This window comes from Pelobates fuscus, chromosome 3 (assembly GCF_036172605.1).
Source record: "Pelobates fuscus isolate aPelFus1 chromosome 3, aPelFus1.pri, whole genome shotgun sequence".
In the NCBI taxonomy this organism is placed as follows: Eukaryota; Metazoa; Chordata; class Amphibia; order Anura; family Pelobatidae; genus Pelobates; species Pelobates fuscus.
In genome coordinates this window covers 155,969,440-155,981,583 of record NC_086319.1, presented here as the reverse complement: position 1 = coordinate 155,981,583, position 12,144 = coordinate 155,969,440, and the positions used below count along the sequence as shown (strand labels likewise).

At 38.7% G+C, this 12,144-nt stretch overlaps 1 protein-coding gene across 3 annotated transcripts in view; it reads right to left on the bottom strand.

Moving 5' to 3' along the window:
- Positions 1 to 12,144, bottom strand: part of NUP205 (nucleoporin 205) — a 74,930-nt gene that overhangs the window by 49,809 nt on the left and 12,977 nt on the right. For all 3 annotated transcript variants that reach the window (XM_063447556.1, XM_063447557.1, XM_063447558.1), the window contains exons 7-11: positions 9,801 to 9,962; positions 8,776 to 8,942; positions 8,158 to 8,274; positions 4,613 to 4,750; positions 1,541 to 1,691 (exon numbers count right to left, since the gene is read on the bottom strand). In XM_063447556.1, the coding sequence (XP_063303626.1) occupies positions 1,541 to 1,691; positions 4,613 to 4,750; positions 8,158 to 8,274; positions 8,776 to 8,942; positions 9,801 to 9,962 (735 nt within the window). The remainder of the gene's footprint in view (positions 1 to 1,540; positions 1,692 to 4,612; positions 4,751 to 8,157; positions 8,275 to 8,775; positions 8,943 to 9,800; positions 9,963 to 12,144) is intronic.

Sequence of the window (12,144 nt, the reverse complement as noted above, 5' to 3'; positions counted from 1 at the left end):
TTCAAGGCTAAAATAGCCAAAATTAAAACAGAATTGACTTAGAGAATTCTTCCAATCCATTTTTTGGCCTAAAATTTGACTTCTTTGAATTCTCAGCAATGCCCACATCAGTGAAAAACCTGTTGCTGTGCACAATTTTGTTCCTCTAGGCCCTTTTTATGTTGTAATGGACATGGTCAAAACTTTAAAGGATTACTATAGGGTCAGGAGGACAAACAAGTATTCCTGACCCTATGGTTCTAAACCCACCATTTAGGTGGCTTGTCCCCCGCTTAGCCCCCCTATAAAAGTTTAAAAGTCACCTTATTTCCAGTGCCACGGACCCTTTGTGACATCATCAAAATGGCAGATTGGTAGCCAATATAATGCATTCCCATAGGGAATGCATTGGATTGGCTAAAATCGGCATAGGGGTGGGGCCAAATGCCGTTTTGGCCAATCAGGACCTCCTCATAAAGATGCATTGAATCAATGCATCTCTATAAGGTAAATTCAGCGTCTCCACGCAGAGCATGGGGATGCTGAAACGCAGGAGGTGTCCACTTGGAGGTGTTCCTAGGGGCAATGTAAATGTAAACAGTTTACATGAAAATGCCTGAAGGGAGCTATTATACTCAACAGAACAACTGCATTAATCTGTAGTTGTTCTGGTGACTATAGTGTCACTTTAACTTTTAAGCTTGCTTATTCCACATTGAAAAAAATTGCATTACATCATGCAGTTCAGACAAGATAAAAGACAGAAAACATTACAAACAAGGTGAAAAACAAAAGAAACATGAGGCGCAAACATTGAAAAGAAGAGGATTCATCAATGCTGGTTTCATTGGTTTGGATGGTGACCAAATCTTTCTGCAGCACTTTACAATTCTAGTGCTTCACAGAACACAAAACATTTTATACATAACCCCACTTTTTCATTTTACCTCTTCTGTCTAGGCTTTCTCTATGCCGACTACCAGGTGCAAAGAAAGCAGCTTATAACAATGGCTGATAGAGAACTAATATGAAAGCGCCAAGTTGCAGGCTAAACAGGCCTTTAATTTGTTTTGTTTTTTTAAGTGACATTCCCTTTGTTTAAATATTGAAATATTAGTTTGTTCTGTAAGTTTTGTTTTTCAAATTTACCAGTTCCAAAAAACTAGAATTTAACAAAGTTTTTACATATGCACAGATTAAAAACTAATCCTATAATTATCTTCATGAACTTGTAAAAAACAAAACAAAAAAAAGACCTGCATATTTGGGAGTCAAAGTTTGCCCAGTTCCAAGTAACGTAGAAAAGTATAGATAACAGTGAGAACACACATACCTCTACAAGGATCTACAGCTCATTACTCACAAACTAACGCAGAACAAAGTAATGAATGGTCCCCTGTACCTTCAACAATGACTTATTAGACAAGTACAACAGTGTGTTTGCCTTCCCAATTTGGGATTAAATGCCTGCTGAACCATTACATTACTGATACTAAAAGACCATGTGGCATGCCATGACTCCTAGTTGTGCATAGTCTGCATTTCTCATTGTAACTCTTACCATGACCACCACCATTGGATTTTAGAAGACCAAAGCAGTAATGCGCACACTGCGGCCCACTGGACAGACTCCGAAGCATCTTTAGATAAGGTATGTAAAGAGTGGCAGGAAGAAGATCACTCATTTGTCTCACAAACTTTGACAACACGATCTGAAACCGGAAAGTGATTAATGATTCGATGGAAATAAATGAATAAATAAGAAAAATAAAAAAATTAAAGCCATTGTTAGTGACCAGCACAGCAAACACCATCCATCTTTGTAAATGTGTACATCTGATTTTATTTCAGTTATAATTCTTTTATTTTTTATTCTTTAAAAGATTGTAATATTTTTATTGTATTTTTACTAGTGTGATATCATGAAAGTCACACTTTTTAGAAGTTTGTTTCCAGAACCCAGATTTAACCTGAAGACAACAAGGAAGAGCAACCTCCCCACCTGTCTTTTACCCATACCGTAAATATTCCAGGACAGTGATTAACTATGTTAATATCTTGCACAAGTTGTTTCATGTGTGCTGGAGCAGAAATATGTCAGTACGCACAAACATTAGGGCATGCATTAAATTTAAATGGTAGTGTCATTAGCATTGTATACACTGATCAGCCAGAACAATAAAACCACCTGGCTAATAGTGTTTAGGCTCTCCTCTTGCTGCCAAAACAGCTCTTATGTATCAAGGCAGACTCCACAAAACCACAGAATGTGTTCTATGGTAACTGGCACCAAGACATTAGCATCAACTTCTTTAACTTCTGCCTGGTGAAAGTTGGGGCCTCAATTGATCAACTTTGTTGTTTCAGCATATCCCACAGAAGTTCAATCAGATTAATGTCTGTGTAAACTGGAGCCAAAGGCAACACCTTGGACACTGTCACGACCCTCACACCATTCCTGAACAATTTTTTTCAGTGTAGCGGGGTGCATTATACTGCTCAATGAGACCACTGCCATCAAGGAACATCATTGCCATGAAGTGCTGTACGAGGTCTGCAACAATCTCTAGATATGTGGTACGTGACAAAGTAACAACCACATAAATGCCAGGACCAAAGATTTCCCAGCACAACATTGCCCAGAAAATAACACTTCCTCTGCCGGCATGCCTTCTTCCAATAGTGCATCCTGTTGACATCTCTTCCCAGGTAAAAACAAAAAAAAAAAGCACCCAGTCATTATTATTATTATTATTATGTTATTTATATAGCACCATCAAATTCCGCAGCACTTTACAATGGGTGGACGAACAGACATGTAGTTGTAACCAGACAAGTTGGACACACAGGAACAGAGGTGTTGAGGGCCCTGCTCAATGAGCTTACATGCTAGAGGGAGTGGGGTAAAGTGACACAAAAAGGTAAGGATAGTATTAGACTAGTGACAGTTGCAGAAGAGGAATCAGTCGGGAGCTATTAACAGTCATCCACCTGATCTAAAAGAAAAGTGGATTCATCAGACAAAGCAACTTTCTTCCATTGCTCCATGGTGAAGTTCTGACGCTCACGTCCCCATTGAAAGTGCTTTTGGCTCTGAACAGTGGTTATCATGGGTACTCTGACCAGTCTGCGGCTATGCAGATCCTTACCTAGCAAACTGCAATACACTCTATTCTGACACCTTTCTATCATGGCAAGCATTTAGCTTTACGGCAATTTGAGCTACAGTGGTTCTTCTGTGAGATAGGACCAGATGGGCTAGCCTTCGCTTCCCATGAGTATCAATGAGCCTTGCGCCATGACACTGATGCTGTGTAACGGATTCCCCATACTCCAACTGATTATATCCGTTTTAAATCTCCCGAGTCCTGAGGTGAAATAGTTTCATATTATTAGAGACCCAAACATCAAACACCAAAATATCAGCCAAGACTTGATGAAGGATACAAGAAGAATGTTTTAAATTGTAAGTTCACAGGCAGGGTTCTCTACCTATTGTATTGATATGTTTTTATTTTGTCTTTTTCCCAATTGTACAGCGCTGCGGAATATATTGGCGCTTTATAAATGCCAGTAATAATAATAATTATGGCCCAGTGGCCTGTTTATATACACAGATCTCCATTCACTTGTACAATAAGCTCGCCCAGGCGCCTCTGTGTCTGGGAGATAAGAGAGCCTGCATTTGCTTAAACCAACTATCCAACTACCCAACAAGTGTTATATCCTCTGATAGCCAGGATCTGAGTGCTCAGTGTCTAAATAGCGCTCAGATCCCACGAATACAGCCAAATCGCCACCGGGGTAAAGTTTTGACCAACCGCACGTGTGGCATCTGCCCAAATTAGTTCAAGAGAAAAAGTGGTAACAGTCGGTCACTTTTGTTTTTTCCTGGCTCATAGGTAGTGATTGTTCGTCTCCTACCTAACTACGCTCTCCTGTCTTGTTGGGAACAGAAGCAGGCGTTGATGCAAGATTACAGAGGTTTGCACGTGGATGTATCCGACTGAGTTCCATACGCTCGACGACCAAGTCCCGTTGCCTGCGTTCGTGAGACAAGATGACCGCCGTTTTCCACAGCACGTGTTGTTCGGTTATATGAACGGCGGCCACAAAGAGAGCACTTAAGTATATGGTTAGTTTGTGATTAATGAGCCATGTGGGTATTCGGTGTTCAGTAGATTGCAGCTGCCAAACTGAGGAAACTTATAAGTGTTCGGTGAAACTTATAACACCAAACTAGAGGGGAATTGTCCTTAGATTATGAGAAGTAGTGAGTTCGTCACATGCCAGTTCACAGATTGTACTTCCTTGCACCACTTTCGTTAGGTACTTACCACTGCATACCAGGAACACCCCATAGTTTCCGTTTAGGAGATGCTCTGACACCTAGCTATCACTATTTGGCCCTTGTCAAAGTTCCTCAGTTCTTTTCACTTGCCCATTTGTCAGGCTTCCAACGCATGAAATTAAACTACTGACCATTCACTTGCTGCTTATTATAGTAAACCTTGACAGGTGCCATTGTATTAATATAATGTTATGGCTGATCAGTGTACACAAGAAACAGAATCTGACTGTACACAAGATTTCTCAAGAAATCACCGAAAACTGCCTAAATCAAAACACATACCTGGCGCTGTGGAGGCCTATGGTGAGCAACACCGAGGTAAGAACCCATAATGGTTGTAGTCTGCAGAGGTTCGCCAGGACACCAGTATTCTAAAGCCAGTTCAAGATGAAAGGGGTCATCCTTGTATGTTGAGCCAATCTGCCAGGTTTAGAGAGTAAAATACATTACTACCACTTGTTATCAGTAACAGAGTATGCAAGCTAATGTCAAGACACAAAAAGGTAAATATATAAATCCATACATAGATATTTAAATTTACAGTTATTAAAAGCAGCTCTGTTCCAGCCTGTAGTCATTGCATAATTTGCAAAAGATGCCCCCTTTCCTTCCCCATTGGTGATTGCTCCTCTGGGTGTCCCATGTTGTGCAGTGGAAGGTAAGTTATACTTACCTGAAGCTTTTTCTTGTGGCAGCCGCCAAAGTCTTCTTGCAAGTACTCTTCAATTCCTAGTTCTTCAGCATTCATGAGCCCACGTCAGTGATGTACTCTAGCACGTGCTTGAGAGTACAAAAGTCAGGATCCTATGAGACAGAACCTTTTTCTCTACAGCAGGCTTGGGAATGACAAAACTTGACAAAGGTAACTCTGTCCTTTCTCAAGTGTTATCAAGAATAAGAACAATACTAAGACAAAGTAGTCCCAATATTGTCTGCGTATACCTTTCGACCGCATAGAAATATCAGGGAGTATTTTATAAAGATTTTATCATTATGAAATACTGATGAGGTGTTGGGGGTGTGTGACAGAGCTGCTTTAACAATGAGAGTCTCTGTTCTACCCTTACTGTTAAAGGGGCATGCACAACTTTACAATTACTTTTTTAAACCAGCAAGCAAACATTTTTAAATAAATATAAAACCAAAACAAAGCAAGAAAAACCTTGAAAAGTATGTAATATTTATAAAACTTACTTTAAAATTGATCAGATTGCATTATTGGGCAAATCGCTCAGATAGCAGAGTTTCTTAAGGCTCCTCGCCCCACCTCCCTCTTGCCTATACATCTCAGTTTCAGACTAGTCCACTAATAACTGCCTCATTGTGCAACAGCACAATGACTCCGGAGCCCGCTCTTTTTGATAACACTGATCATTAGGATGTCTGTCTATCTTCTGCCCCCTGTTGCAAGGTGAAAAGATATTCCAACTGCCCACGTGTAACTCTGTCAGTAATCCCGGCATTCCTAGGGATAGGATTCTAATGGTTAGATCAGTGCCCCCTACCCCAGCAGGTATGGAAATTATAAGAAAAAAAGCAAGTAAATAAGATTTCTTTTTTAATTCATACACTGAACAAAATTATAAATGCAACACTTTTTGCCCCCATTTTTCATGAGCTGAACTCAAAGATCTAAGACGTTTTCTATGTACACAAAAGGCCTATTTCTCTAACATATTGTTCACAAATATGTCTAAATCTGTGTTAGGGAGCACTTCTCCTTTGCGGAGCTATTCCATCCACCTCACAGGTGTGGCATATCAAGATGCTGATTAGACAGCATGATTATTGCAAAGGTGTGCCATAGGCTGGCCACAATAAAAAGCCACTCTAAAATGTGCAGTTTTACAGTATTGTGGAGTCTGTAGGGTTCCGAAAACCAGTCAGTATCTGGTGTTACCACCATTTGATTAATGCAGTGCAACACATTTCCTTCGCATAGAGTTGATCAGGTAGTTGATTGTGGCCTGTGGAATCTTGGTCCACTCCTCTTCAATGGCTGTGCGAAGTTGCTGGATATTGGCAGGACCTGGAACACACTGTCGTATACGCCGATTCAGAGCATCCCGAACATGCTCAATGGGTGACAAGTCAGGTGAGTATGCTAGTCATGCAAGAACTGGCATGTTTTCAGATTCAAGGAATTGTGTACAGATCCTTGCAACATGGGGCCGTGCATTATCATGATGCAACATGAGGTGATGGTCGTGGATGAATGGCACAACAATGGGTCTCAGGATCTTGTCACGGTATCTCTGTGCATTCAAAATGCACCTGTGATCATTGTCCATAACCTACACCTGCCCATACCATAACCCCACCGCCACCATGGGCCACTCGATCCACAACGTTGACATCAGCAAACCGATCACCCACACTCTGCCATCTGCCCTGAGACGATTTCTGACAATTTGTGCAGACATTCTTTGGTTATGCAAACAGATTGTTGTTGCAGCAGCTGGGGGGTGGCTGGTCTCAGACGATCTTGAAGGTGAAGATGCTGGATGTGGTGGTCCTGGGCTGGTGTGGTTACACGTGGTCTGCGGTTGTGAGGCCGGTTGGATTTACTGCCAAATTCTCTGAAATGCCTTTGGAGACAGCTTATGGTAGAGAAATTAACATTCAATTCACGGGAAACAGCTCTGGTGGACATTCCTGCAGTAAGCATGCCAATTGCATGCTCCTTCAAAACTTGTGACATCTGTGATAAAACTGCACATTCTGGAGTGGCCTTTTATAGTGGCCAGCCTAAGGCACTTTGGAATAATCATACTGTCTAATCAGCATCTTGATATGCCACACCTGTGAGGTGGATGGATTATTTCGGCAAAGGAGAAGTGCTCACTAGCACAGATTTAGACAGATTTGTGAATAATATTTGAGAGAAATATGCCTTTTGTGTACATAGAAAAAGTCTTAGATCTTTGAGTTCAGCTCATGAAAAATGGGGGCAAAAACAAAAAGTGTTGCATTTATAATTTTTTCAGTGTATTTACCTGCTTTTTTCTGTCTGCAGAGTGAGGCAACGGTCTCATTCAAAGATAAAGATTTTGAATAAGATGGTTGTTTGAAAGTGATGCATGTTCCAATATTAAAGGATCACTATAGTGTCAGGAAAACAAACTCGTTTTCCTGACATTAAGGGGTTAAAACCCCTTCAGGCACTTACCTTATTCCAGCACCGGGCTCCCTCAGCGCTGGTGACCTTGCCTCCCCCACCGACGTCAGCTCCCCCATCTGACGTCAGCGGAGCCGAATGCGCATGCACGGCAAGTGCCGCACGTGCATTCATAGTGTCCATAGGAAAGCATTTCTTAATGCTTTCCTATGGACGCTCTGCGCGATGGAGGCATAATATGGGGTGCATGCATGCATGCACCCCAACTACACCATGAGGATTAACTTATTTACATGGTATGCTCTGACTGTGCCAGAATAGCCATACATAGAATGCAAATTATAAAATATAAAAATAAATAAAAATTCCAAACAATCCATTGGTAACAACTAGAGTTGTCATGTGACAATCCCTGTTTAAGAACCTTCAGGAACCGGACAAAACAATTATATATCTCCTTTAAAGAGGGCACATGTTCCCATATTTTGAATAACAATGGCACTGCTCCTAGTGAGAGTACATCCACTGCCAAATGACTTTCAGAATAACTCATCTTGATTTGTGCCTCGCTGGCTACATCATGCAAAAAGGAACATGTGAGCAGCCAGAGTAAGGTCACATATACGTAATACACCCTCTTCAATGTATTCTACATATACAGAACACCTGAAGCAGGAACAGTTCTAGGAGGTTGAGAATATGATTTTACCAGTAACATGAGGTGCTCAAGATCTCGATGCAGTGATGTAGAAGGTTCATTGCCCATTTGAATGCTCATATGGATTAATCTGGCATCCTCTTCCGCTCGATTTCTTAACTGCTTCACCTAATGTGGGAAAAATGTATATTAGGCCTTTAAAGCTTTGAGGTTCCAATTAATAACTGAGCTTACATTTCAACTAGATTTCTGTTTACCTCTGACAAGTTGCAAATATTGCAAACATTTAATTTGAACTATCAAGAGTCCTACATCTAAAAAGTACTTTGTCAAAATACAGCTTATGAGCAGTTTTTCCATGGTTCCACAACAAAAATTCACAAACTAGCATCTGCAGCGGTGGGTTTCCATATGTTATAGAGCTTATATTTTAGTGAAATGTGAATTTCTCTGGCCACCTACTGAATTCAAAGAATTCTGGGTATTTTAGATCATCAACATCTGGTAGCCTGGTAGAGTTTCAGATCTCTGCTTTACATGGTGCATGGTAACAGTGCACCTGCTCCCTCTGCACTGGCACCATACAGAGTAGAGTGAAGTACAGTTCATTTGAATTTCCTGTGCATGACAGAAAGCAAGTGTTAAGACAAATGCATAATGGGAACCTACTTTCATGGGCATTAGAGTGAGGAAATCAGTGATCAGTTTATGTATCCTGCGAATGAAAAATTCCTCCTGATGGAAGCTCTCTGATCCCACAACGGCCTCAGTGAGGAAAAGGAAGACATTTCCAACTATAGCCATCTCTGCCATGCCTTCGTCTGCTTCTGTAAATTCTGCCAGAGATAATGAAAAAAACAAAAAAAAAAACAGCTTTAAGTTAAAGTATAGAACATTTTTTTACATCACTGCAATCACACACCTGAAGTATTGGTTGGAAAATTACAACAGTTTAGTGCAAAGCTGTCCCAGTTATTTGTGTAGAGGGATCATTATTTGTTGGTCTAACATGCATATTAAATTAAAGAGTTGCTCCAACCACCATTATTATTATCATCATCACCATCTATATAGCGCCAATTTTCCATAGCGCTTTACAATATAATAAGAGGGAGGATTTAACTATAAATAGGACAATTACAAGAAAAATTACAGGAACGATAGGTTGAAGAGGACCCTGCTCAATCAAGCTTACAGTCCATACTATGGCAACTTCAGTGTTTTGAAGTGGTAATGGTGGAAGGAATTGGTATGTGCAACGTTTCTGCTTGAAACTCCATACATACAAATTCATCTGCACAAGTTAGATCCCCAGCACACAAAACTTAATGTGAATTCTGTTAAAAAATTACGTTGTCATCAGCAAGAACAGTTTGAGATGGACTCCAATGCAAGCAAAAATAATGGATTAACATCCTCATTAGGTATACTGCAATGCCCATCTCAAGCTAAGAGGCCATGGTAAAAGAAGAAGCAGTGAAAGGTAGCTATACTGCAGTCCTGTGACTGGCTCCATATTATGTGATATATACACAAACTAAAATATATTTAATTATGCAACATACCAAATTTTCCTGTCATGCTAAAATTAGTTGATGACTCACCAATATGGGACACCTTGAAATAGTTTGCGCTTTTATGTGCAAATCATTAGTATGATCTGTTGCCATGTAACGTTTTTTCATCTGATATACCTGTGACTTCCAGTAACTGGGATACCGCGCGCAGGGTGAGAGCCCACGCCAATCGAACGGTGGCTTGCAAGCCTGGAGATTTCCACTGCTGGCTGTCCTGCAGGCGGTTGTGGATGGCAGCAATGTACTGTTTTTCTGTGAGATTTGTTTGCTGAATTAATTCTAAATGAGGAGGAGAAGGAAATAAAGTTGAAAACACTTCACTATGTACATTAGGTGCAAGAGGGTTTACAAAATACTGCAAAAAAGACCAAGACAAGGCAATTCTAATTTAATTTATAGTATCATTCTTTTTGGTACCTTTGCAATGCTTGGTTGACAGACTAATAGTTCAGACTCTACAGACCAAAATAAGAGGCCCTGGACTGGTCAAGCCATGTCATGTTGATGGCTTAAGGCAACATTCAAAAGCTTTAACCCCTTAACACCACAGCCAAATGTACAAGTTGTGAACGAAACAAAATGTAAACAAAACCTGGCATTTGCGCTATATGTCTGTCAAACCGTAATTCACCTCTTTCATATTAAATGCAACCCCCCTTATTATATATCATTTTATTCAGGGGAAACAGGGCTTTCATTTAATATCAAATATTTAGCTATGAAACATAATTTAATATGAAAAACATGGGAGAAAATAAGATTTTTTTTGATTTTTTTTAGTTCTACATGACATTTTAACTGTCAATGTCATAATACTGTTTGCTTTAACTGCAATAAAATACACATATTTGTATTCAGCAAAGTCTCACGTGTAAAACAGTACCCCCTATGTACAGGTTTTATGGTGTTTTGGGAAGTTACAGTGTCAAATATAGCGTGTTACATTTGAAATTGAAATTTGTCAGATTATTTACGTTGCCTTTGAGACTGTATAGTAGCCCAGGAAATAAATTTACACCCATAATGGCATACCATTTGCAATAGTAGACGATCCAAGGTATTGCAAATGGGGTATGTCCAGTCTTTTTTAGTAGCCATTTGGTCACAAACACTGGCCAAAGTTAGCGTTAGTATTTGTTTGTGTGTGAAAAATGCAAAAAACGCCAATTTTGGCCAGTGTTTGTGACCAAATAGCTACTAAAAAAGACTGGACATACCCCATTTGCAATACCTTGGGTTGTCTACTATTGCAAATAGTATGCCATCATAGGGGTAATCTTCATTCTTGGGCTACCATAGGGTCATAAAGGCAACGTAAGCAATCTGGCGAATTTTAATGTGAAAAAATGAAACACAAGCCTTATATTTGACGCTGTAATTTTTGAAAACACCATAAAACCTGTACATGAGGGGTACTGTTGTACTCGGGGGACTTCGCTGAACACAAATATTTGTGTTTCAAAACAGTAAAAAGTATTGCAGCAGTAATATCGTCCGTGTAAGTGCTGTTTGTGCGTGAAAAATGCAAAAAACGTAACTTTTACTGGCGATATCATCGTTGTAATACATTTTACTGTTTTGAAACACTAATATTTGTGTTCAGCGAAGTCTCCCGAGTAAAACAGTACCCCCCATGTACAGGTTTTATGGTGTCTTGGAAAGTTATAGGGTTAAATATAGTGCTAGCAAATTAAATTCCCTATACTTTCGGCATGGGTTGTCAGGCAGGTCCCGCTAATTGTAATTAATTAGGATACCTAATTATGTAAAATTATTACATAAATATATGTGTAGAATTAATATATGTATATATATACACATATGTGTATATATATATATATTTTTTTTTTTTTAAATATTTTTACTTATATATAGGTATATATATAGTGATATATACGTATATATTTATGTATATAGATATATATATTATTTCGTTCTACGTGTATTTTGATATAAATATATATATATATTAATATCACAATACAGTTAGAACGAAATAAAACACATCTATATATTTTTTAATATTTTATTTTTAATTATTTTTTTTATTTATTTTTTTACGTATTTACATATATTTTTTTTTATATTATTTATAAATATATATATATAACAATAATTATATATATATATTTAATCAGTATCAGTCTACGTGTAATTTGATATTAATATATATATATATAATTATATATATATTAAAATACACCTAGACGGTGTATGTGTATGTGTGTATATGTGTATATATATATATATATATATATACTTAGATCATATATATATTATATATATATATATATATATATATATATATATATATATTTTTTTTTTTTTTTTTTTACACTTTTAACTTTATTTTATTTTATTTTCAGCCAGCAGGGGGACCAACTGTCATTACAGTTGGTCCCCCTGCTGGCAATGCCTGAGCCAGCTATACCGGCCATGTGATTGTGAGGTCCTCGCAAGG